At 37.9% G+C, this 27541-nt stretch overlaps 1 protein-coding gene across 2 annotated transcripts in view; it reads right to left on the bottom strand.

Moving 5' to 3' along the window:
* Window positions 1-27541, bottom strand: part of itpr2 (inositol 1,4,5-trisphosphate receptor, type 2) — a 109250-nt gene that overhangs the window by 65014 nt on the left and 16695 nt on the right. Inside the window, exons 2-29 of one of the 2 annotated variants that reach the window (XM_053501078.1) lie at window positions 27459-27529; window positions 26981-27096; window positions 25118-25204; window positions 23865-24023; window positions 21175-21273; window positions 18930-19013; window positions 18655-18801; window positions 18468-18563; window positions 17485-17544; window positions 16613-16645; window positions 14710-14858; window positions 14444-14543; window positions 14128-14288; window positions 13819-13960; window positions 13515-13673; window positions 13026-13198; window positions 11951-12070; window positions 10549-10731; window positions 10085-10336; window positions 8283-8430; window positions 7312-7459; window positions 6777-6964; window positions 3522-3642; window positions 3317-3368; window positions 2634-2802; window positions 2350-2517; window positions 1479-1568; window positions 1253-1378 (exon numbers count right to left, since the gene is read on the bottom strand). In XM_053501078.1, the coding sequence (XP_053357053.1) occupies window positions 1253-1378; window positions 1479-1568; window positions 2350-2517; window positions 2634-2802; window positions 3317-3368; window positions 3522-3642; window positions 6777-6964; window positions 7312-7459; window positions 8283-8430; window positions 10085-10336; window positions 10549-10731; window positions 11951-12070; window positions 13026-13198; window positions 13515-13673; window positions 13819-13960; window positions 14128-14288; window positions 14444-14543; window positions 14710-14858; window positions 16613-16645; window positions 17485-17544; window positions 18468-18563; window positions 18655-18801; window positions 18930-19013; window positions 21175-21273; window positions 23865-24023; window positions 25118-25204; window positions 26981-27096; window positions 27459-27529 (3601 nt within the window). The remainder of the gene's footprint in view (window positions 1-1252; window positions 1379-1478; window positions 1569-2349; window positions 2518-2633; window positions 2803-3316; window positions 3369-3521; window positions 3643-6776; window positions 6965-7311; window positions 7460-8282; window positions 8431-10084; window positions 10337-10548; window positions 10732-11950; window positions 12071-13025; window positions 13199-13514; window positions 13674-13818; window positions 13961-14127; window positions 14289-14443; window positions 14544-14709; window positions 14859-16612; window positions 16646-17484; window positions 17545-18467; window positions 18564-18654; window positions 18802-18929; window positions 19014-21174; window positions 21274-23864; window positions 24024-25117; window positions 25205-26980; window positions 27097-27458; window positions 27530-27541) is intronic. The other variant, XM_053501079.1, reaches the window with a different exon arrangement.

Below are 27541 nucleotides of genomic sequence, written 5' to 3'. Positions count from 1 at the left end.
AAGAGTGGAAAATTGTTAAATAAACATAATAATAATTAAGCACGGCTTTAAAATGCAGCGCTACAGTGTGAAGTAAAAAACAATAATAAACAGTTAATTAATTAATAAAAAAGACTAATAATAATTTCTAATAATAGACTAAGAAATTAGTTCTGCAGGTAATCAAATTAAAATCGAAATCACAATATAAACTCATGCAATTATGTTATCGCAAAAGGCTGCAAGTTATTACATGTAATTTATACTTATGCAGTTTTTTTAAATAGTTTAAGCTTTTTTTAATGCTTTTAATGTGATAACATCCTCTTAATAAGATCAGTTGTGCTATTTTCATGCTAGCCTAGAGAAATAAATCTGGATAATAAATGGTCCATTTAAAAGTTATATAACAGCATAAATTGCAATCAATATGTGTCAATATAACCAGAATAGGAGTGACCATAAGACAATGAAATATAAAACATGTTCAAACTGGAAAACTTAAAAATTGAGGCAAATAATACAGTGAGATTCACTCGAAAGAGGCCCTGAAAATTCTGTAATAACTCTCGAAAGGATAAAGCAATCTAAACAAAACAATAGCTCCTCCGTATATGGAGCTTTAAAAACGCAATGTTTCATGACACAAAAATGTCGCAGTACACAATTGATGGTGTGCAAGTTCATCTGCAGCAGTCGACTACGAAAGGAGACTTGGAGGTCTTATTCAACATTTCAGAGAACTGCAAAAAGGGCAATATTGCATGCGTATCGTGTCCCCGTCTTGGAGAAAAGAGTCGGATACTGTCACTGGTTTCGGTATGTTCAAGGACATGGAGCGCCAAGTCGAAATGTGGCTGGCAGAAAACAAAGATCACTTCCAGCATCGATTACACATACTCGTTCTCGTAAGTTGCATATTTTTATGGTTCATATGGATTGCATAATCATAACGAGGATTAATACAAAATATTCAGGGCCTATTTTAAGTGAATCACCCTGTATAAGCTAAAGTAGAGATGAAAGTGGAAATATAAAGCTTTGGAAGCGTTAATTTTTTTGTAATCAGTTATTGATAGATGAGGCTTGATGAATGTATAATTGTAGGGTGTTTTAGATCTTTGGTGCATAGTTTTTTTAGTTTCGTAGATAAAATATGCACAAACCTAACATTAAATGATCGCTGATACCTAATCAGACTTTTAAAGGTATTCATTACACTAGTACATTTTACATAATCTGTAATGTTCAGACATGTTTTAGGTCCACTCACTGCCTCATAAGGGATCTGTAGCAGGTCCAGCACTACGGTGTGAGCTCCCATGTTCTTCAGCAACCTCTGCTGCTGCACACGACTCTTCTTAGCGGGGTAACACAACTTACTGAGACGCTGCAGGATCTACTGACCAACATGACAAAATTAATAAAACCTGCATATTCATGGCAACTTTCATATTCATAGAAAGATAAAATATGGATTTCATGGCGGCGACACGCACGTCTTTCACAATGTTGTAGTTGTTGGCCTTGTTGCTGTCTATCTGCGGCTTAACGTTTCCATCCTGCACTGGACTGAGGATGCCCGCCTCCTGTTGAGAACACACACAAGCTCGCTCACTAATCAGCCAGCTCAATACGACTCCTATACACAACTGTAGTGCAGGTTCATATGGGACAGGGATGTGATGTTAAAGACATCCTGTGGTTTTATTTGATTTCACTATTGGATTTACAGACTGAGACTCTGTATTTACCTTATAAAACCATCAGTAAAAATAACCACAGGTAATATACTGTATTTATCACCCAACACTGATATGTGATCTCCTATGGGGAAAAGGCTGCATTTAAAACACAAGGTTACGTTTAACAGGACTACTCAGAGAAGTGACACGTCTGAGGCTTTTAGCAGGATTATATATCTGATGTTTTGGTCATGTGATCTACTTAAGTAATAATCATGCACAATCTTAAAAGGCCCGCTTCCTACAACAAGTGACTTTAGTAAGGTCGTTTACATCATTGTACAAATAAAGACGCTCCGGTCATGTGTAAACAGTGCATAATTAATTCGTATTTCCTTATTTGAAAAAAAAAAAAAACATTTTATTCGGTCTGAACAATACTTTTGATTAAGTATACGTTGATGCAAACACATCTTTATATCTTTATACATCTTCATTTTTTAGTATATTATCATTCTCTCGAGTCTGACCACTTGCTACAGAAAGAGAGACATTAATATTCAACCTAGTCATTGTGAATGTGTAACTGACCCCAGATATTATGAAAGCCTGCTATGACTACCATTTCTTCCTGTCATTTTCACACAGCAGGTGCAAGTTCAGTCCTTGCCACAAGGGGGCGCACCTCTAAGTTTTGCTCCTTAGCCTGGGTTTCGGTGGCGTCTTCATTGCCGTAGCCTCCGTTCTTCTCCACCCACAGCTCTGATTTCTCAACAGTCAGCCGCAGCTGATCCAGATCAACCTTTATCTGTTTATAGTTTTCCACATCCTGTTCAGACACCAGCAGCTGGACCTGCCAACACACACACACACACACGTCAACATCATCAGCAACATCCAAGTCGAGAAAAGAACAAATACAAAGTGCATGCAATGAGGTACAGAAGAGTATGTTACAGGGCCTGAGACCTGTTTAAAAGCCTGGAGAACCTCCGCTCTTTGGCTGAAGTGCTTAAATAGGAGCTGCAGTGAACCGGAGACCAGAGGGGGATAGTCCTGCATAATGAGGTGAATCAGGACACGCAGAAATGTTGTGCCTCCATCGTCGTCCAGATCCACCGGTGTCCGCTCCTTACCGCTGGTGAACATGGAAACACACCTTCATATCACTTCTTACATTATAACTTCCTCATCAGGCTGATGAGCAATAAATGGGGAATCAGGAAGAAGAAATAATAATAATAATAATAATAATATAAAAAATATATATATATATGCACACACAAAGTATATATAAAAAATAAAAATATGGTTGACTATATTGTTATTGTTAAAAATTTATTACATTTATATTTAATGCTATAATACATATATTTGAACTGCAAGGAATGTGTTTGTTAATTTTGTTTACATCATGTTTTCTTTTGTTTTTTTAAATAATGAATATTTTAAAATATTGTTAAGCTTTTAATTTATTTATTTAAGAAATGCACTGAGAATAAAAAAATCGATTTTGGCTAATAATATAAAACATAGTGGCATCATGCCATCTCTACTTTATTTTTTTTATAAATAGTCACAAATTATAATAATAATAATAATAAATATAATAATCCAATACACCGAATAATGAGAAACAAGAGCTGACTCACCTTCCAGCAAACATATTCTCTGCTTTTTCTCCAATCTCATCAGAATTTGGCTCTGCAAACATAAGACACACATGATTGATAAACACAACAGAAATCACAAAAACACAAAATATGTAATCCATATTGAGATCTACAATCTAAATATACAGTAGATCTACAATTTATAGTGAGACGAGTTAAGCTGTACATCACCAAGCGCTCTCACCTGAGGGAGTAAAGGGGAATTCAGTGACAGAAAGACTGCTGTCTATGGGCTCTCCAAACTCTTTCTTGTAGATGGAAAGAAGGTAAGTGATCCGGTAGTCCAGACGCACACTCAGGATAAACTAGAAACAACACAAGCACAACACTTGATATGCAGTGTGCTTATCTAGATTTACACCTTAAAGTGTTTTACAATATATAGCATCGAAAGTACATGTGTTTATCATATCTGCATTATTAACTAAAAAAAATAAAAATAATAAAATAATAAATAAATATATATTAATATTTATATATACAGTGGTGTGAAAAACTATTTGCCCCCTTCCTGATTTCTTATTCTTTTGCATGTTTGTCACACTTAAATGTTTCTGCTCATCAAAAACCGTTAACTATTAGTCAAAGATAACATAATTGAACACAAAATGCAGTTTTTAAATGAAGATTATGTTATTAAGGGAGAAAAAAAACTCCAAATCTACATGGCCCTGTGTGAAAAAGTAATTGCCCCCCCCTGTTAAAAAATAACTTAACTGTGGTTTATCACAGTTAAAAGTTCAATTTCTGTAGTCACCCCCAGGCCTGATTACTGCCACACCTGTTTCAATCAAAAAATCACTTAAATAGGAGCTACCTGACACAGAGAAGTAGACCAAAAGCACCTCAAAAGCTAGACATTATGCCAAGATCCAAAGAAATTCAGAAAAAAATGAGAACAAAAGTAATTGAGATCTATCAGGCTGGTAAAGGTTATAAAGCCATTTCCAAAGCCTTGGGACTCCAGCGAACCACAGTGAGAGCCATCATCCACAAATGGCAAAAACATGGAACAGTGGTGAACCTTCCCAGGAGTGGCCAGCCGACCAAAATTACCCCAAGAGCGCAGAGACAACTCATCCGAGAGGCCACAAAAGACCCCAGGACAACAACTAAAGAACTGCAGGCCTCATTTGCCTCAATTAAGGTCAGTGTTCACGACTCCACCAAAAGAAAGAGACTGGGCAAAAACGGCCTGCATGGCAGATTTCCAAGGCGCAAACCACTTAAGCAAAAAGAACATCAAGGCTCGTCTCAATTTTGCTAAAAAACATCTCAATGATTGCCAAGACTTTTGGGAAAATACCTTGTGGACCGACGAGACAAAAGTTTAACTTTTTGGAAGGTGCGTGTCACAGCATTTCAGAAAAAGAACACCATACCAACAGTAAAATATGGGGGTGGTAGTGTGATGGTCTGGGGTTGTTTTGCTGCTTCAGGACCTGGAAGGCTTGCTGTGATAGATGGAACCATGAATTCTACTGTCTACCAAAAAATCCTGAAGGAGAATGTCCGGCCATCTGTTCGTCAACTCAAGCTGAAGCGATCTTGGGTGCTGCAGCAGGACAATGACCCAAAACACACCAGCAAATCCACCTCTGAATGGCTGAAGAAAAACAAAATGAAGACTTTGGAGTGGCCCAGTCAAAGTCCTGACCTGAATCCTATTGAGATGTTGTGGCATGACCTTAAAAAGGCGGTTCATGCTAGAAAACTCTCAAATAAAGCTGAATTACAACAATTCTGCAAAGATAAGTGGGCCAAAATTCCTCCAGAGCGCTGTAAAAGACTCGTTGCAAGTTATCGCAAACACTTGATTGCAGTTATTGCTGCTAAGGGTGGCCCAATCAGTTATTAGGTTCAGGGGGCAATTACTTTTTCACACAGGGCCATGTAAGTTTGGATTTTTTTTCTCCCTAAATAATAAAACCCATCATTTAAAAACTGCATTTTGTGTTTACTTGTGTTATCTTTGACTAATAGTTAAATGTGTTTGATGATCAGAAACATTTTGTGTGACAAACATGCAAAAGAATAAGAAATCAGGAAGGGGGCAAATAGTTTTTCACACCACTGTATATATATATATATATATGGACACCTTTAAAGAAAGCAACATATTATATGACAAAAATGACTTTTAGAAGGAAAAAAGATGCATGCTGGGGAATACACGTATGAAAAATCACAACTGTTCCTTTCTATTTCCATATAAAACCCAGGAGCCTACATTAGGTTTTTTTTTTTTTTTTTGGTTCCACCTGAAACCTGATCAGTCATGTAACAAGTTGCTTACTTTATAGGCATGCAAATATTCTTCTTTAATATTATCTATCTATTTATTGGCACAGAACCCGAGGGTTAGGTTCAATAATGGAAAAAATGCATCACATACGATGGAGACTATGTTGAGAAGTACCTTCGTTTAGAGAAAGAGTTATTCTACTAACATGTACATACACTCACTGCCTCCTTCATTAGATACACCTCTTCTAACGCTTATTAATGCAAACATCTAATCAATCAAGTGGCAGCAACTCTGTGCAATTAGGCTGTGCAGACATCGTCAAGACAAATCTATTAAGGTTCAAATCGAACATCAGAATTGGAAAGAAAGTTTGAACAAAAAGAAAGCCAATCAACTTGGCTTGGTTGTTGGAGTATTTCTGAAACTGCTGATCTACTGGGATTTTACTTTTCATGCACTACCATCTCTAGGGTTTAGAGAGAATGGTCTGAAAATGAAAAAATATCCAGTGAGCAGCAATTCTCTGGGTGAAAACGCATTGTTGATGCCAGATGTGAGAGGAGAATGGCCAGACTGGTTTGAGCTGATAAAAAGGCAATAGTGACTCAAATAACATCTAGTTACAACCGAGGAATGCTGAAACGCATCTCTGAACACACAGCATGCCGAACCTTGAAGCAGATGGGCTACAGTGGCGGAAATCCACAACAGGTGCCATCGCTCTCAGCTAAGGAAAAGAAACTGAGGGTATAATTCACATGGGCTCACCAAAATTGGACAAGAGAATACTAGGAAAACATTACCTGGTGTAATGAGTCTCAACTTCTGGTTGATGGTTGATCCATCCCGTGTTGGATCAACAGTTCAGGCTGCTGCTACTGTTTGGTTAGGGTGGAAGCTTAAATTATCTCAAACTGGTTTTTTGAACATGACAAGGGGTTCAAAGGGCTTCAGACCTCAATCAAATAGAACAAACCTTCAGGATGTGGTAGAACACATCAGTTTTTCCAAGGTTTGTTTCTTTCTCTTTTTTATTTTTACCTTTTATAAGTAGAAAAAGAGACCCTGCATATACAGTATACGTACTGTATTACAATTTCATCATCCATGTATGAGAAACCTTGTGCCAGTTTGTACTTTTTCTGTGAGAAAGAAAAAAAAAGAAAAAAAGAAGAAAAAAAACACACACACCTGCAGAATCTCAATAATCCTGAGCTTGGTGTCCATCACCACCACGTCCTCGTTCTCAGACAGGCCATGGGTTTTTTTCTCATGGTCCGATATTGTTTGGGAGGGATTGGTCAGCAAGGCACCCCTGCTCAAAACCATCTGAGTCATCATCTCACCCACATCATGGATTGTGCGCAGAACATTCTTACCTTGGCACATACATATACACACACACACACACACACACACACACACACACAGAAGATTAAGTCAAACAGCTGCTAACATAATTCAAACGATAAAAAAAATGCTTCAGGTGACAATTCATTTATTATAGGCATGGACTTGATGCATTTAAGAATAATCTCTCTTAAACCGTTTTTCTTTTTCTTTTTTGTTGTTTCTGGGGTACAAACCAGAAACGAACATCTCAGGAAGGTTAGAATTTGGCATCACCCGATTAAATGACAGTAATCCTGTCCTTTGTGAAACTGCTGGATAGTAGTGTAATACAGGTGTTTTGATTAGCGGTGCCTATTTTAGATGAGCGTCTGACCTCCTTCGGGGGTTTTGCTGAGTTTGTGCATGAACGTGAGTGGATGCTGCACGATGTCCAAAATGGCCAGCAGGGTGCGCGTGAGACCAAGCAGCTCGCAGAAGCTGTAGAACCCAAAGTAGACCAAGTTGCGTGCCAGGTTCACCACCTTAAAGACGGACAGAGAAACATGACATAACTTGGCATAAACTTCTTACTGCAGACTAATAAGCAAGTAATGCTTTTCCAAAAAAGAGGGAAGCTAAATGTTTTAGTATGTAAAAGAGGAACACACACACAAAATACACAAAGCCTGTATGTTTACATGCAAAGATTTTCTGCCCTTAGCTAGAGACAACCTGTAGATTCCACATGAATATGTACTCTAAACACGGCTTTTTTTTTACTGAGAGTCTTCAGTTACATTTAGCAGAAATCCGACCCGAATGTAAGTGCATGTGAAGAGTGGATGCTGGCGTCAGATTTACCATAACAATGAGACACTTGTTAGGGTGAAACAGTTACTAACTGTTTGAAAAATTTCCAATTTTCCACTTGTTTTAAACAAACAAAACAGGCTCTAAAAAGTAACTACTTATTTACCTTATGGTAATAATAATAATAATAATAATAATAATAATATTAGTCTTCCATCAGTTCCATGCCTGACAAATAATTTTTATATTCGTTCCTACAAAAAAGGGGTTTGGTTACCAGGATGCCAAGAGATGACCCCATGTAGAAATTCCATGTATGTTTTTCATGGAAGAATGATATAAAATTGTCCATGGTGAAATGTATTTGATTTAACAGATAAGTAAACAGGTTTGTCCTCATTCAATAGGATCAAAATGCTATGCTGGTTGGCCTCGATCTGTTTGCTTCATCCGGATTTATTTTTGCAATTTTCATTAAAAAGGAAAAAGAATCATCAGATGAGAAAAGAGCTTAAAGTGGTCACCATGAAAGACTTTCTAATAAAAGTGGCTTGCCTCTAGAGTGAGCTCGTTCTTCTCCTCATCTCCGAAGGGTAATTGATGGTTCACTACATCGTTCAGGTACTGATCTACAAACTCTTTGGTGGGTGTAAAATTCCTCTTCATCTCCGTTCTGGCTGCATCCCTGAACTCATAATCGTACCTGAATGAATGAATGAATGAATGAATGAATGAATAACATGCTCAAGATCCACTAGATGCAGATAAAAACAACCGCTGAATGCAGACTAATGAACAATTAACAGAAGCTGGCTAATGTAGGCAAGCATCTCCAAGCGGTAAAAATTATTCCTTTGAGCCTTAAGCTCATTTTTATGGTAATTTTCCTGCAATAATAAAAGATGTCTTCTATACACACTATACGGTTTTTTCCAGGACAGTCTAAGCTATTTACTGTATACATTTCACCATTTGATCAAAATACCTGTACTGATTTTGTATTTATTTGCATGAATTAAAATTATCTTATGAAATATTCCTCTCTTTTTTTTTTTTTTATTACAAGCATTTGTTTGAAGGTTTTTTTTTTGTTTTGTTTTTTACAATTGTGTAAAGGAGTTTGTCTGGAACCTGTCAATTGCAGAACCCTGACTATAGGATACTTTGACAGTCTAATAGAAATAATTATTAATATTTTTATTTTAGAATTATTAGTATTTTAAATACTTTTTTTTAATTAGTACCATATAATTTTGATTAAATATCAATATTATGTTAATACTAAAAATAATACACATTATTATTTATAATAACATTTATTACGTTTTTTGTTTCCTTTATAAAAACACAAATAAAGTAATACAAACTTTTTTTCAGTTCACAGTCACAACAACTTCTCTTCAATATCTTGTCTTTTCCAGCACATCCCAACATTTTAAATGGGGTTAACGTCTGAACTTTAAATGATGTCTTACACTCCCTGAACCACTTATTCACAAATTGAGCCTGATGAATCTTGGCTCCTTCATCTTGGAATATGCCCATGCCAACGGTAGGCACTACGCATCTTACCCTGAGGCGCCCATCACTCAGGAATGGGGTAAATCTGGACTTATCAGACAGACCACGTTAGTAATTTTGATTTCTTTAAGTGTTTAACTGATTTCCTGTCAACTTCATTCAGGATGTTTTTCCGACCGCATTTTCTCCTCGAAGAAGATGGTTCACCAGCACCACTATCCTTCCAAGTTTAATAATGCGCAGGATAATTTTTAACACAATCTAGTAGTTTCAACAATATCCTTAGATGTTTTTTTTTCTTGATGCAGGCTAATAATTTAACCCTACTGAAACATCTTTGCTACAATCACAGGATATGTCTTCTGAGATGGGTGTTTAGAAAATGAGAAGCCACTTACTGCATCAAAAATTTGTTGCCAGAAAAAACATATTGATCACTGCAATAATTATCCAGTGAAAGGCTCCTACCTAATTGCTTAATCAAATTCGCCGGGCAGTGTATATTACATTAATGAGAACAAACACAATGTAAGCATGTCCTTTGATCATGCATAAGTTTAGATTGTTTTACAGTAGACTATTGTAAATAAAGTCATGATTATTTTGCAGTGTACATACATCAGACGTCATACTTCAAAGCATCATTAATGAGTATACAGTGGCTTCACCTTTCTTGTGAAATATGTTTCATCGTCTATTAATTCGTGAGTATTTCAAATGCACACAATGGGTGTGCACATGAACAGAGCTCAAAAAAAAAAAAAAAAAAAAAAGGCCAGCATGGTTAGCTGTGTGTACAGCATGCCAGCTCGTCCCTTTTCATTTAAAGCACTTACTCCTTAACCGTGATTTTACTAGGGATCTCAGTCCAAAGGCGCGCATATCGGACAGGTACCACGGCCTCCTGGGGATCACGGTCAACGTGCATGTGCAGCATGAGGCGGCAGAAAGAGGCACGTAGATTATACGGCAGCATATCATCACACATGCAGCGCAGGATCAGATCCACTGGGAGCTGGGGAGAGATCTGATTAATGGCCAAGTACTGTCTATCCAGACACATCTTAGCAAAAAGGTTCAGCTGACACCTGGGAAGAAAGGAGAATTTTTGCTTTTTAATCAATAATTAAGCAAAATCCATTTTGTTACTGTGCTACTAAGGTTTTGCAGCTATTAGAAAACTGATGTAGGATGCAGGTCTAGAAATACATTTAAATATTACAAATCACACCTTTAAAGCAGATTTTAAATAAAACAGCAATAAACAGTGTAACAGCTAGAGCTAAAGAGAAAACCAGACCTGTAGTAGGTCATGTGTTCAATGTCTTCTTTGTGGTTATTCTTGGCATCCTCGGACATGTTACGGATGGACTTGCCGTGTGGCTCTTTATTTTGGTCGATCCAGTACAGCCACACGTCATCCTCCTCAGCTTCATCGTGCATCATGCCTGAATCCATAGAGTTCTCATTATGTTGCATCACCCTGAGAGGAACATGTGCACGCACACACACACACACACACACACACACACACACACACACACACACACACACACACACACACACAATGTATAAAGCAGGGGTTGTTCGGCAACAAAAAGCAGCACAGAAAATGTGAATATTCCAAATGACCAGTAATTAGTTTTAGACTGGGTTTAGAGGTCGGTGGATTGGACTTGTGGACTTGTTTGCCCGGGTACTTCCCATGGATGCTCAATTAGATTGGGATCTGGATAGTTTGGAGGCAGGGTCAGCAGCCTGTGTTTGGTGTACTGGGGTGCTCTGGTGCCTTTCTATCATGGACAGCTTTTCTTTGGGATCGTAGCAGACAGGATAGCCTTTGCGCCCCACAGGCATAAATGGGACATCATTTTTTTACCAGTTTACTTGGTATAATAAATGTTGATCAATGTTAGTGGGTTAATGTCGGGGCTAATCTGTGCGTAGTGCATTATAAAACATACTTGCTATTCATTTTAATTCTCGTAATGCGACAATAAATAACTTGAATTAAGCAGTCCACCCTCATCATATGAATGATATATTGTGCTCAGAGTCACACAGTAATATTCATGTGTAATAGGATCTGTGCTGGCTATTCATCATTCCCCATTCTTACTAAGTAGACTGAATATTTAAGAAATTATTTTATTTAAAAATCACATACTGTATATAATAAACTTTATAGGCTATTATGAGAAAGAGAATTGATAAAGAAAATTACCATACTTACATGTTTATTTTTACAAATCAAACTTTTTTTTTGCAGTGAATTTGACTAATTAAACCATAGAAATGATACCTACAGCCAGAGTCCAGCACAGAAACCCCAAAATATACCATCAAGAAAAACCATTTGTACTTTAGTTCATTTATTTAGCTAGTTCACAGCACGTAACATGTAAGCATGACACAGCACGTTCTCACTGCTTACTCATCTGTGATGTTTTGGTCTCTGCTTCTAGTGGCCTTATTGTCACCATAACAGTGCATGAATCAATCTGTTCTCTTGGTACACTTTAACAAGTTTGATGGCAATTTCTACCTGCTGTAACAGATCGTCACTGCACCTACGATGACCTAGCTGTGCGACAGGCTACATGATGCGAAGTTTGGCAAATAAAAAAATAATAATAATAATAAACAAAGTGGCTGATGGCAAGTACGCGCCAGGTATACCATAACACAAGGAAGAATCTTACTTGGTCTGGATGAGGATGTCTGCATTTATGGGGTTGAGCATTAACTTGCAGATGAGTTCTTGTGTGACAGGTATGGCTGTTTTATTGGACACACACAGGTCTGAAAGATAATCCAGAAACCTGGAGAAAAATACAAGACTCTTCTCAGTAATATGTTGTTTTTGTAGACAAATAAAAGGACTGCATATATAATCGTACAGAAGAAAATAAAGATTATGTACAGTAACACTATGGACAATGAATAATCAAATAGGGAGTAAGTGATGAGAACATAGTTCTAAAGAAGTATCAGTCAGTACAAGTCATAAAAAAATGACTACAAAAGAAACATCTGTGTCTGAGTATGAAGGGCATTAGTCAGAGAAGCAGCCAAGAGGCCAAGGATAACTCGGGAGGAAGTTGGATAGATTCACAGCGTAGACAGGAAAAGCTGTTTACAGAACAACCACAGACAAGCCACACCACAATGAGAAAAAAGTTTAGGTGAGATCCAACAATGCTCATCCACTATGAGACACAAAAAATACAAGTTGTGCTCAACTTACGACCATTCGAGTAACGAATTTTCGCAGATACGAACGAACCGTTCCAATCACGGAAAAAGCTCACGTGTAATGTACACAAAATAAACACTGCGGTGCACCTGATACCAATATTTACAATTATACAAAAGGCGTACAAGACTCACTTTGTCAGACTTAAGAACAAATCGGACATACAAACGTGCTTCCGGAAGAGAATGAAAATTGGGGACTACCTGTAGTGGTGGTAGCGACATTGTGGTGACTAATACTTTCTTTTGATCTGCTATAGCATTTACAAATTTTATATTATATTATTATTAACACTCACCACAACGTGTTCATTATGAAAACTCGGACTGTAAAAATGTGACTTTAAATTTAAAATTACGAGTGAATTCATAAGTCTAGGTACAATATACTTTTTTGGTGTATGGAATTAATAATCAGGTGAAAAAAATGCAGTTTTTTGAGACGTTGCAGTTCATGTTTGTTCTTATTCAACAGGTCTAGCAAAAACCCTGGACTCATAAAATTTACTTGCATAATCAGACCTGGGTTCCCGGTTCTTGCGTAGAAGCTTGACAAAGGTCTCAATCTCCCGCGCTGTAATGTGCTTCTCCAGCAGCTTACGGTTGTTGTGAAGCAGAGCTGTGATTGTGTCCTCTGCCAGGATCTCATAGCCGATCTGAGATTGCATGATGGAGAACTTCTTGGCAATGTATTCCTATCAGGAGAAGAACAGAATACCAGGACTAATAAAATCACCCGCTTAGGCTGCACCAATGTCTATTTAAAAGAGCAGTCAGCAATTCTTCAATTTTTGGCGAAAACTGCAAAAATGCGTGTCCGGTGTTCGTCCAGTGCAAGACCAAGCCTGAACACTATTTCAGCCAATAAGGGCATCCATGGCCAATGATGTACTGCATCTTTAAAATGATTAAATTAGTTAAGTAAAAACCCTGGGAACCCTGTTAAAAATCACATAAAAAATGCATACAAATAAACAAAATTAAGGCTATGAAGGATTTTTTTCCTCTTGCCTGGTTCTTGCGATAGTCCTGTTGCGAGTGGCGCAGTATCCTGTAGCAGAGCTGCAGCATGTATTTAAAGGGGGCATTGCGTTGATCACCAAGATCCTCCAGTTTCAGCATGGGTCCGTCTTCACTATCTGCAAACGTCGCTTTCAGAATGCCAAAGATCTGACGAAACACACATCATGTAGGAAATCATAAGTGGCTTAATTATTGTGTTGGATCTGGCCGTAGATGATAAAGGCATGTCGCAGTGATGTCTGTATGAGTATATTAAGGTGACAACGAGTGAATGTGGGGTAGGGATGTGCACCTGTGCCAAAATGTTCTGTTCTCTCATGAGCTTCTGTCTTTCTCTATTGGGATTGGATATGACCACTGATAGCACATCCTGTCCATTATTGGGCACCTCACATACAAAGAAGATCAAATCTTCCAGCAGTTTGGTGACAAACCTGAATAACACAGAATATAAGCTGTAATTTTATGGAAAATTGAGAGCAAATATGCAAAATTAAATAATTTTCCTATAAACACAAATATAGAGGATAAGAGGTCATACAACTGTACATTTCTATTAGTTTAATAGAATAATAGAATAATCTGTACATTTGATGCATACCTGCGGTCATTCTGAACGATCTGGCACTTCTCCAGCTTGCGTACAAATGCCTCGAGAACTTTGTTGGCATCGTTAGCAAAGTCCAGGTCTCTCACCTCAGACAGAGGTACGGAGATAATCGCAAAAGCCTCCTTATCCTCCTTGATGGGACATGTACCAATCTGCAAGGGCAGTCCACAAACAAAAACTGTTGCACTTCCTATAGTCTACATGATATACGTGATTACTGACATAAGCCATAATTAAAACAGTGCAAAAGTGGCAAAGGCAAAGGTTGTGAGTTAACCTCTCCCTGACACTTTTTATTGGTTCACACCTTGAGCATAACAGGTCTCTCCTCCTCAGAATCGATGGCGATGTTACTGCTGGATACCCAAGTGTTGGTGCACAGGTTCCTCAGCCTGACATAAGAGTTTCTGAAACACAGCGATATTTTAGAAACAGTTTCAGTAAATAAAACAGGTCAGAGTCTATGCTGACAGGTTGAGTACAGAAGTAAAACTAAAAGCTTATGGCAGAGCTGTTGCTGCTATAAGAATTCATCGCAATATACACTGTTGTGTGTGCGTTAGGAAGTCAAACCTAGGGACCAGGCAATCGGCTCGCTGTAGTGTGGTGGCATCCAGCTCAAAAAGAGATGCAATGTCATTGCCATGTGGAACAGAAACTAGGATGTAAGTTATCTTCTCCGAGTGACGCTTCTTCTTAGAGAAGACAGAGTCAGTCTCCGCCTGGAGGAAAAGCACAGACAACGTTTAAGGAGACTCTTTAGGGTGATTAATATTAAACATACAGATTCAGCTAACACGTGGAGCGTTAAAGACATCCACTGAAATCTAAGCAAGCTTAGGAAAAAAGCCTAGTAAAGGACAAACGGTTAAGAGACATAACCATACCCAAAAATTATGTAGAAAAATTATTTTTGTCCCCCACAATCAGTGAGAATTACACTACCAGTCAAAAGTTTGGACACACCTTCTAATTCCATGTTATTTCCTGATTTCTCTACAATGGAAAACAATGGTGAATGCGTCCAAAATGTGTAATAATCTCCTTCGAACAGTTAATATTGTGATGTCTCCTTATGCCCTATAAAGGCTTCATAACTGCTCTAATCTAAGGGGCTGTAAACTGGTGTTTTTTGAGGCTGGTAACTATAAATGAACAACTTTGCAGTAGATTCAAGTTTTGGTCCTACTTTCCTGGACTGATGTTTATGAGAGCCTGGTTCATCATGGTGCTTGATGGGTTTTGCAAATGCACTAATACTGTTTTTGCAAGAACTATTCCAGAACTTCTAACATTCATGTTTTGAAAAAAATACAGTATTGATCTAGAATGTAGAAAATAAATCTAAACTTCTCACTGGTACTGTATTTCCATAATAGTTACAGTATGAAGGTCCTTAATAAAAGCTTTTATAAAAAAGAATCATAAATGGTGAGGTATACTCATTGCATCAGTGGAAAAAAGCATGATGACGATGGCAGCTATTTAAACCAATTTAGTCAGTGTTTATTTCCATCACTCATCTAGGTATCCATCCATCATACATCCGCTACCAGACTGGGAGTAGGAGTGTAAGCTGCTAGCACTTGATAGCAACCCTCGCTATTGGCTTATTGACCTTTTGCAGACAAATGACTACCACAACAGTGAATGCCAGAAGCACTGTTAACTGGCATTAGGTTACTACAATTTCAGTTGATAATTACGTTCAAGGTATATTCTGAAGACAAAAAAAAAAAAGAAATATTACCTAATGATTACCTAATTACCTAGCAGATTACACAATGCTTTGTCATGCAGATAAGAGAGTAACCTAGCAACTGCTAGCTTACTTTCTGCTGATTCATTTCATATAGACTATGCTTTGGTGAACTTTGTAACTTATTCAAAAGTGAAATAAGTGTGCGAAAATGGATGTCGAGGGTTATATGGATAATATGCCGAAGTTTTGATTTGTTTCCATAACGAGATTACCTCAAAAGGAATACAAAACTTTCCTCCTGGATTTGGTGGTGTTTGCTAGTAATGGTGCTTGCTAGTAATGATGCTTGCTAGTAATGGTGCTTGTTAGTAATGGTGCTTGCTAGTAATGGTGCTTGTTAGTAATGGCGTTTGCTAGTAATGATGTCAGCTCACTTAGTTGCAAATGAGACAGTGACCTGTTGTGCTTTTTGATTTATCAAATAAAATAATATGCAGGTGATATTAACTAATAGTGACAGAGCTTTCTAATTAATAGCTAATAAACTGTTCTAGGGTTAAATGGAAATTAAAAAGTAGTGCGATATGTATGATACTTCAAAAGGCATCCTATCACAAATCCTTTGCACAAATGTATAAAGATATTTAACATAGAAACATCAAGCATGTACAATATGTTAGAAAATCTACATGTATGTTTTAGTTTGTTAGTGTTCCACAACATTCGCTCACCCCTGTTAGGAAACATTTGGAATATTCTGAATATTTAACTCACATTTTCAACAGGATGTTGCATCATCCGACTTTTCTGAAGATCGTGGGAAGAAGAAAAGTAAAGTTTTCATTTTTTTTTTATATCTTTGCTTTTAATAATGTTCTGTTGATAACCTCTGGGGCCACTTTGAAAGTATACCCATGTTACCATGTTTAAATACATTGCAAATAAAAAAATTTAAATAAATAATTGACAGGACATACTGTATATCTATTAGAAATGTCGTACTGTAATGTGCACAGCATTACAAACTAGACTTCATCCACAAAGGTAATGCTTTCATTCCTGAGTCTCTCTGCAGTTCTTTCTTTGTCTTCATTTTCTACAGAGTGAGACACCATGTCTCCCACAAGGCATCCCAGATTCAGACATTATGTAAGGAGCCCACTCCATGCACAGGAATGAGTCAAGTGAGAGAGTAAGTCGGTGTTTGTGCGTGCACGTGTGGACGGAGTCAGCGGAAATGAATACCAGTGTAGCATAACTCTCATGAGGATGAAAGACGATTGTGTAAAATCCTCCAGAGTACTGGGAACAAGCTGCATCTGTTCTACAGTGTGATTAAGATAAAGAGATAGAGAGAGAATGAGGAAAAAGAAAGAGCCGACAGTGTGAGGGTGTGTGGAGGACATGCTGAGATGTGGTGCTGAGAAAACGGGCAACCAGAACCTACCGCTGCAATTACATGCTCCTGTTAAACCAAAGCTACTGTAAACAACATACACCTCATACCTCATGCACTCGTGACAGATAATCATGCAATGCCAGAAAAGGAGGAAACTGCTAAACTTTGCAATGCACACACAAAAAAGTACAAGGATACAGCGAATAAATGGATCAAAATGAAGAAATGTCAAATGCCTGACCTCTACCTTGGTCTGACTTACCTCCGATTTCGTATCTACACCCTCATCTTGGTAATCAGGATTCACCTGAAACACACAAACATTCAAGCACTTTAACAAAGGTCTCAGGATCACGGTCATGAAACAAAAGAATGGTATAAATAAGACTGGAGTTATGATAGTGTTGGGAGCACTGCCATCTGCAGCATATGACCTGAAGCACGTTTTTTAAATGTCAGATTAAGTAATAAATTAAGCAATAACACTAAATAATAAGAATGAGAATCACCATGGTATACCCCATACGATATTATCATAATACCTATGTGCCAATTCGATCAGATCACGATTCTGTTACCATCACCATTTTATAAATTAGAATTCTGAGATTTTGCTACACGTCTAAAACAAACTTGGCAAATGATTCAATCCCTCCACACAGAATGTTATGCTGCCTGCACACCAAGAACGGCAACGTCTTACCACCTCAAATGAAAATAAACAGTACTGTTCAAAAGTCTTAAACACGCTGTATTTTTTCATAGCACAAACTTTCCTATGGAAAAACATTTCTGATTTCCAAACAACAAAATCAAATGCTGTAGAAAAATATTTGTATGCCAGAAAAGAAACAAATCAATTATATAAGTGACCACTTGAGCAGATGCAACATTTAAAGCGCTTAGAAGTACTGTGGGTGGTTCTGCAGGATGCTCAGCAAAACTTAGTAGCTAATTTCCTTATAAAACTGCACAAAAAACCTGAGACTAAAGGGTCCTCAAAGCTTGTCACGTCAAATATTGAATTACTGTTTTCTGGGCTTTATAGGTTTGTTGTTGAAGGCATATTTGCTCCATAGCATTTATTTACATATTACATAAGATTTTTGCACAGTATTGTATATAAATGTTAAAAATCAGGATACATAACTAAATCTACTCCGCTCCCTATCAGCCAGGCTAGAGATTCATTCAAAATGAGGTCATTTAAAATAATAACGAGCTGTGTACCTCTGCAGCCAGGTATCTGCCCGTGGCCAGGTGTTTGAAGCGGAAAAGACTGTTCCATTGGCCAGCTCCTCCTCTACACGGGTCATAATGTACCACCTACAGCATGTGAAAAAAATATCTCGGTTATGATGGAAAAATGACAATGTGATGCCAGGGCATACAAAGTAAAACACTTTTTGGCTCGTACCTCAATTTCCCAGAGTGCTTTGGAACTGGTGGCAGAGGTGGCAGACTGGCGCAGGGTGGTCCTAAGGAAGACGTGCTGCTGCCGCTTGTAGTCGTCACAAGTCAGGAACTTTTCCTGCTCAGCATGGAACAACCTCACCACGTCTCCCTGACGAAAACAGAAAGACCATTAAGGTCATCATGGAGCTGGAAATGTTCTGTGCATTATTTAAAAAAAATATTATTAACAATAATAATAATAATAATAACCAATAATAAAAAAGAAAAAAATCTTACTCCTTTTAAAACATCCTCCCTGTAGTCACTGAACTTCATGAAGAGTGTAACCTTCCAGCTGGTGTTACAGTTCACAGCATTCACCTGGCCCACACACACACACACACACACACACACACACACACACACAGTTAGTATTGCGCAATTTGTGAAGCATGTGAAGGCACAGCACAAAATCTACTTTGTCTGGGCCTTCTGTATTTGTTTAACACAACTTTCAGAGAAACAGGAACTACTGCTTTTTCAACGACGTAAAAAGTTCATTACTCCCACAGAACAGCAAGCAAAACCAATTTATTAGTGCTTTTGATAGTTGTGTGTTCCACAACAGGTTTACATTAATGCCTACGGTATTGTCTCTGTAGAGCTTGTGTAACCAAGATGGCACTTTTTTTATGCCGCCATATTGCTAATTCAGTCCAAATGAAACAGAACACTACAAGCGAAACACTAGTGATCAGGGTTAAAAATGGACCATGCCAGACCTGTTTTACCCTGATGTATTAGGAAATGCTCGACGTAATAAATGATTTTCCAAAGTGATTATCGCAATCTGTTTAATATCCGTCTGCACGTTTCATCTGCAGGTTCATAGTTATTACCCGAAGTCTTGTTAAGAAATTCCATGTGTCTATTGTGAATAAATGAAATTTGATCAGCTTTTTAACCCTTAAGTAAGCAGAACACATACAGTACAATATGAAAAACAGCTATTTTTTTCACGATGGCTAACAATCAAACTGCAAGATTGTTTTAAAACTGGTTCTTATTAAAAACAGGAGAGCAGCAGAAATAAGAGAAAGTATAATAAAATTATATCAGCCAGAATGTTATACTTTGAAGACAGTATACCCGTTACTGGTCTCAGGAGAGCAGCATACTAACACTAACATCATATTCACTTTACGTGAGGTCCTATAGTCCTGATAGAAGACGGGATGATCTGGCACATTTACACGTGCGTTAAATTAAACCCTAAAACTTTGACTCATAATTTTAAAAACAGTTGCCTAGACGATTTTAGCCCCAGAATTTTAAACTCAGCACAAGGATTATGCAGACTAATCCTTGTGTGGCCATCTTGTCCCCCCGGCAAGATGGCCAAATTAACCCAAATCCTGTGACTTGTTGTGTGTCTCCACATAAAGGGATTAATTTGTGGAGTTACTCATAGGTTGACATTTTCTATGAGCGGATGTTTAATTAAGGAAAATAACCTGAGTGGGAGAGCTGCGCCCTCATACCTATGACCGCATCACGGACATTATGATGACCAGCACAACAGCATGACCTTGAGTGAGATATTGTGTTTGTGGAACTGTGGTATAAAAGCAGTTTATTATCGACAGATTATAATTCTTTTGTTCTTTTGTTCTATTTAACCATTTATTTTTCTCCGCCAATGCATATCCTTCCGCAAAAGCCGGAACTAACTAACCGCGACTGTCAGAACTGGAGACTAACGGTTAGAGACCGACGGTTAGTGTAATGAACAGGGGTAGATGTAGTTTCTGAAACAGGAAACTCTTTAGGATTGAGTGTTTTGTGGTTTCTCGGTGACATGACAAACTATTAGACTAAAGTGACAGGGGAAAAAAAAAAAAAAGCATGACTGGTAAGGGAACAAAGGCTATTAGATGATAAAATGTAACTTAACTGTCGCCGAACATTAAATGTAAACATGTGATGTAATAGCATGGCATGTCGTTCTATAATAAAACAATGTTGGTGCTTTTTTTCCCCTACCATACGAGTACACCTTTTCAAATTTCCCACTTTTACCCCTTCATTTGTAAGCGAGCTAATTTATTGCAAAATTTTTCTGAAAATCAACTACAAACTGCATGCACTTTTTATCAGACTGTACAAATTAGATCACTCATTCTTCATTCTTTCTATTCTGAAAAGGGTTTTGGGAAACCTAGATTCTATCCCAGGAAACTAGGGGCACAATGCAGGGTAGACCCTGGACGAGGTACCAGTTAATCACATTGAACAAACACTCACACACACACAACACTCACACAAACATTACAGGCACTAATTCGGAAACTCAGCATGTATTTGGAGGTGGGAAGAAAACCAGAGCAACCAGAAAAAACCCATCTAACATGTGGAGAACATAAACTCGATCCCTCAACCCCGGAGGTGCGAGGTTACTGTCCTAACCACTACACCACCATGCCACAAATTACATCTGTTTAAATAAGTCAGAGTTCTACTTGTGTATGGCGACATGGCTCACCTCGTTGCAGCCCAGGTTATCCAGTAGCTCTATGTTGCTGGCGTGAAGAGGCTGGCCAGCGTTCACAGGCATCAGTACCACTTTGTCCCCGACCACCACCTTCCAACAGACAAAACAAACATGCAAAAACATTTTAGTTCATTTAAGGCCAGCATGCAGTACGTGACGTTACTATATAACAACATCAGATGGTGTGACATGCAGAATCTTAAAACAGCGTGACTAAGACCTAAACACCCTGCATCATGAACAGAGAACAGGTACAGTATATTCGGATTAAGAACTCGCTGTTTTCTTCCTAAACATCAGCGTGGCAGTGTGAGTCAGGCAGGCATGCTTACACATGAGGCCACACGTCAAAACTGCTAAACTCGCAGTCCGAACAGGAATGGAACAAATACATGGATCTAGCGCTATTTAACACGTTAAGGAGTTAATGAATACGAGAATAAATATATAAGACATTATTCTCACTGTGAAAAGTCTGCTTGCAACATTCTACGCCATTTTTCCACAAACGTGTACAGATTATGGCAAAGCCCTGCATTTCAGACGATTTGTTCAAGTGCATAACCAAGTGACAAAAACGACATGCGTCCAGAGGAAAAGACATCACTCTTGTGCTGCATTCCAAATGCACAAGCACCTTTATTTTAAAAATAGAGGTGACTAAACCATATACTATGTGAAGAAGTGAAAAAATGACATGCATGAACATGCAAATGCATTGATGTTACTGCCAAACAGTCTGGCTTTTCCCGCTGGCTAGATCAACAGATATCCATAAAAGAGAAAATAAAAATAAAAACGTTTATAACCTTCATGACACCCTGAAACTCCTCGTCAATGTTTATTAATAGTACAAATACTGTACATGCCTATGTAAAGTTGAGTGCAAATGACTGCATGCTCATAGAATTAATAGGAAAATGTGGCCTACTTATAATGGGTAAGAAAACATATGATGCACTATATTACCAAAAATATGTGGACACCAGATTGTTACATCCATATGTTCTTGTTGAACATACCGCTCCATATATTTTTTGATATAATAATAATTACAACATTTATAATTCTCTAGGAAGGCTTTTCACCAAGTTTAAGCACGACTGTGAGGATTTTTATATTTATTCAGCTACAAAAACGGTAATGGCTGCAAGTGTCCTTTTCTTGGCTTAAAAATTCTCCTGAAACTCTTTGAACACATTCAGATCACTCACAGCAGCCACCGTGTTGCGGAGGTAGTATCACAGTATCACTTAGTTTCACAGATCTGATGACAGAAAGAAGTGTGGTGTTTGTCTGGCTGCTTTTGCTTGAAAATCTGGAGGCTCTAATAGTTAAAGCTTTAAAAAACAGTTATATAGCGGTTTTTAAATGAAATGTTTTGTTATGCAAAAGATCTTGTGTGTCAGAAAATGATAATTTGCCAAAATGAGAGAAAAAAAGGACCTCCTGATCCTATACTGGGAATTTGTCCCTCAAAACTACTGTACTATCGTAATCATACAACCCTCCCCCAAATACCCCCACTTCTTAATATACTTATATTGAATATCTTTAACATGTTCATTAAAAAAAAGGAATGCCTTATGACCGCTCCATCTGATGTCACCTACAATAGAGGTTTTCGTTTTCACTTTTGTTCTGGTTCCTCTTGTAATTTCCTTCTTTCTTGTGTTCTCTTTGTGAGGGTTTGTCACTTTTGCCTATGGAAAGCTACTATACTTTGCGGCATTGCGGCTACACATCAATGATCGTCACCCATCATATGGCTACAAGTGTCACGCCATGCATTCTTCACATCAGACCTGGAAACTGGGGGAACTCACAGGGAACAAAAACAGACAGATTTTCTTTTTTTGCTTCTGTTGTTTTTGCATTTTGTTGTAGATGATTGTCTTGTTACAGGATACAGCTGTGCAGGCTGCACTTTTGCACTCAACTCTACACTATAACCAGCAATGACTTTTGACAAACATAACAGCCGCACTTCACAGATGAACGCTCTGGCCTCGGCCATGAACAGACATGTCCTTGCAGTGGGTGGTGAAGTCAGATTTTACATGCGGAGTAGCATGCTGCACACTTCTCATGTGTAGTCTACTACATACAGATAAAGCTAGGTTAAAATAAATAAATAAATAAATCATCACATACTCATGAGCAACAATCATTTGATGTACCTTTAGACTGGTCGATGAGATGACAAGAGGAAAGAGCAGAAGAGTAACAAGAGCTTAATTAATTAAAAGGTTAATAGGCTATGGCTGGAATGTAGAAACACATGCTCTGTTATACATACATTTATCATATACAGTACATACATACAGAAATATTTCTATTAAGCGTGGGCAATACAGCAAAAATATCACAAATCAATAACGATCGGTGTCAGAAAACCAGGTGCACAAATTTTTCAAAAGGTTTTGATCTTGCTTATTAAAATAAACAAAAAATTTTAACCAGACAAAACTAAATCTTAGAGCTTGCTTTGGTTACTGGTTAGGGCTGTACCTAGACTGTATTGCCCAGTCCTAAACAGTTGTATTCACATATAGTACATCCACTATAAATACATATAAAATGTAATTTTATTAAATAAAAATGTAAATTTTATAAATCGAGGATAAATGAGAGAGATAGAGAATATATATGAGTGCGAGTATTAGAGCAGTGGTCCCTACATTGTCGCCTTCACTGCGGAGCTTCCAGAAGGGTTGGATGTAAAACCAGGAGCCCTCGTTCCCAGACGGATCCAGAGATACACGCATGGCGTTCTTCTCTAGCAGGGCCGGGAGACGCTTATTCACAGTCAGGAACTTATTGCTTTTAATGTGCAGCAGCTAAAACAGCAAAAATCTACATGTAAATATTTCATGAACTATTCAACAAGTCAACAAAGGAAAACGTTATGTCTACGAGTTCAGGCTTTAAATAGTACTAACAGTTTATTATAGGGTCCCTTTAAACTAATTCTTCTTTTTAATAAGCCAACCTGTGCATTTATAATTTGTCATTTTGACCTTGTTTCAACGAGGTATTCAGAAATGGCTTTCAGTGTTGAGATTTGGACAGCATTGTCTTTTAGGCATTGAGATTTTTTTTTTCCTTAAATTTTTTGATGATGTTGTTTACTAGCTTTGGGGAATGTTGGCCAATCGGTGAGCCTCGCCCTACCCTCGAAAAGGACTAGGCCATAAGGTCTTTGTAATTCCTTATGTAACATAAAGTGATTGCTTCACCTGTTCAACAGAACTTTACTTGAACTACTTGTCAACTTGTAATTTTTACTTGTCACATTTTTATTAATCTTAAATTGGCCGTGTCCCAACTTTTTTGAAGGATGCCGCAGTCATCAGATTTAAAACAAACAAGGTCACATGGTTAATTATCAAATAATAGTAGTAGTATTTTCAATCCAGTACAATTTAAACATACTTTACAGATGTCGCTTTTTTGTTGTTGTTTTTTTTGTGCTAATTTTTACATTGTCCCAACTATTTTGGAATTGGATTGTAGATACTGTAAACATAGCTTTAATAATCCAAATCTTCTTAATAGGTAAATATTAGCCATTTCCACACTTGATCTGCTCATTTCTCTCTTGTTGGAATAAACATATTCCTTCTGAACATGGTTGTAACATTAGAGGAGTTTCCTGGAGGGTGGATAAAAGGCCCGCTTGCATTTTTTCTGTTTGAAAATTGCTGCCTAATTAGACAGAACAGCAGAAACACAAACATGGTTCCCATGACAATGTGGGTCCATCTTGTTTGTTACTTTAATTTTTTTTTATTTTTTTTAACATCCAAGTTACATGTTATTTATTCTGTCAAAGGGCCATGTGGCTCTTCCTCTTCAAGGTAAAAACCTTGACCACACAAGTAAACAGAACATTCTAACACAACCCATAGTTGATAAGAGGAAAGGACTGCACCTGTATGACTTGACTGTATTTGACCACTTCACCAAGCAGTTTCTTGTTTTCCGTCTCGTTCTGTTTCTGTTCCAGTTCTGCTGCATGCTGGGTAATGTAGGTAGAAGAGAGAAATCAAGTTAGCCATTGAATCAGAACTAAGCAGTCAGGTAGTCTGGGTAAGCTCAGTGGTTGAGGCATTGGACCACAGTCAGGAAGGTCCCAGGTTCAAACACCACCACCACCAAGTTTCACACCCAAGTTGGGCCCTTGAGCCCTTAACTCTCAACTGCTTAAATGTTTTACGAGACAAAAATGTAAGTCACCCTGGCGTCTGCCAAATGCCATTAATGTAATGTAATGTAATGTAATGTAATATAAGCAGATGGTTTCTCTTCAAATAAGTTTTCTTTTAAATAGTTTCCAAAGCCTGGAGCTCGACAGATCCACTATAAGGAAAATTTCATACTATTTTTACACTTACTATGAACTGTTATATTTGCAGCATTTAGCAGAAACTCCAACAGGCAATTCTAGGTACAGTAAGCACTAGTACAAATTCCGGGAAAACATTTGTAAGTCTGATTCATTCGTAAGTCTGTCAAAGTGAGTCTTACACTCCTATCGCACCTACGCAAAGTCAGCGCAAATTCGTAGTTTGCAGTTTTGGTGTAGTAAATATGTTTCCAAACTTTCATGTTTACTTTTTTGCCTAGTGGAAGCTCGCAGACTCTGCAGAAGCTCGATCACAGTGCTCAACACTGCGTCTTACGGTAAGTCAAACCGCGTAGGAGAAATAGGAGTGTTGTATACCTTTGACACAAATATACAATGTAGAACCTAAATAAACCTAACACACCAGTTTAGTGTTTAGGTTCCGCGTTATACTCTAAGGAGACAGCGCCCCCAAATCGCGAGGGGGATTTTGGTGATGCAGCGGGGTCAGCTCGTTTGAAGGAAAACCCCAGGAAGCTTCTGTGAGCTTCCCTGATTTGTTCACATTATGAACGTTCATAGATCTGCGGACCGTTCCTGATCGAATTCATAGATCTGCGGAAATTCAGAACTCGAACTCCAAATTACTGTATATACAAGTGCATTGTATATTACTACACTGTATATAAATTACTTTATGTAAAAATATGTGATAATCTTGCTTGTCCTTCTCCACTGCACTAAGAGTCCGAAAAGAGATTCTCACCAGCATACTACTGAATACTCTAATATATTATTTTGGACCAAACTAGAGTATGTAATCACAACTGTGTTATTAAGGTCTACCAAGTACGATAGACGAGGATAGGCACATTATTACATAATCAGTTATACCAGTCAGTTTGTCTTTATTAAGACCTCACAGTGCTGCGCTTGTGAAGAACTGAACCAATCCACAGGTGCTACAGTCTACATGATCACATTATTCCAAATTATTATTACAGTAAGTCAGTACTAGGCTACCAGACTAATGCTAGCTACTACACAAGGTCATGTTAAAGGAGAAAGGCCTCTCCCTGTAATTATCCATGCCTGCTGCTTGTGCAGGTTTATGTAGGGTGTTAACAAGCTGTCCACAGACTAGCCTTTAAAAGTACACTTTGAAAAGTGTACAAAAGAACCTGTTCAGGCACGGCAAATGTGAAAATCTGCTTTAAAAGTTGGATTATATTTGTGTTAACTATAGTGCATATACAGTGTCCTGTGCCCTGCAGTCGTTCAGTCCGTCACTTGTGTACGTCCTCAGCGGTTAGCTTTATGCATCTGCGTCATGCACAATAGTCAGGGAAGTACAGCAAACTAGCATTGTTCCCAAAATCACATCAGGATTTTAGACAGTTACTGAGTACTAATAATGAACACTATCATGGGCAAAAAAATTGAAAGTACCTGCAATTTCTTAAACAGATCCTCCTCTGGATTGCTTCCTTGCTTTCCATGTTTGGCTTTCCAGAACTGTTTCTGTGCAGAGTACCGGTTCATGGGACATACCTTAAACAGGCAATCTGAAAGGACACAGCAAAACAACAAGCCGAGAGCCGTTTTGTTACATGGACCAGCACACACAAACAATATACTCTTATCAGGACATAAATGCATCACTAAAGCAATCATTTAGACAGAGATTATAATCCAAAGTTATAGCATTGTTTCCTGATTATAGTATGGGTCTAATAGTATGCATCTAACAGATAAGCTTCCTGAGAGCCAGTGAGTCTGTCTGTGTTGTATGGGTGTGTATGCTTAACCTTAGAGGAGTACTATAAATCAGCCCACGGTGTGTTTCATGTCAAGGACAATCCTAGACTGGACTCAGCAAGTGGTTGTGAGATTTTATTTCGGAGGGCAGTAAAAAACAGTGACTTACCTCTAAATTTCTTGGGTGGATTTGTAAGATCTCCAGCCTCAGGCTGTACCACACACCTGTCATCCACCAACCTGCAGGAGCAA

Source organism: Clarias gariepinus, chromosome 7 (assembly GCF_024256425.1).
Source record: "Clarias gariepinus isolate MV-2021 ecotype Netherlands chromosome 7, CGAR_prim_01v2, whole genome shotgun sequence".
Taxonomy (NCBI): domain Eukaryota; kingdom Metazoa; phylum Chordata; class Actinopteri; order Siluriformes; family Clariidae; genus Clarias; species Clarias gariepinus.
Note: the sequence above shows the minus strand (reverse complement) of the source record. Positions and strands in the feature narration are given on the sequence as shown.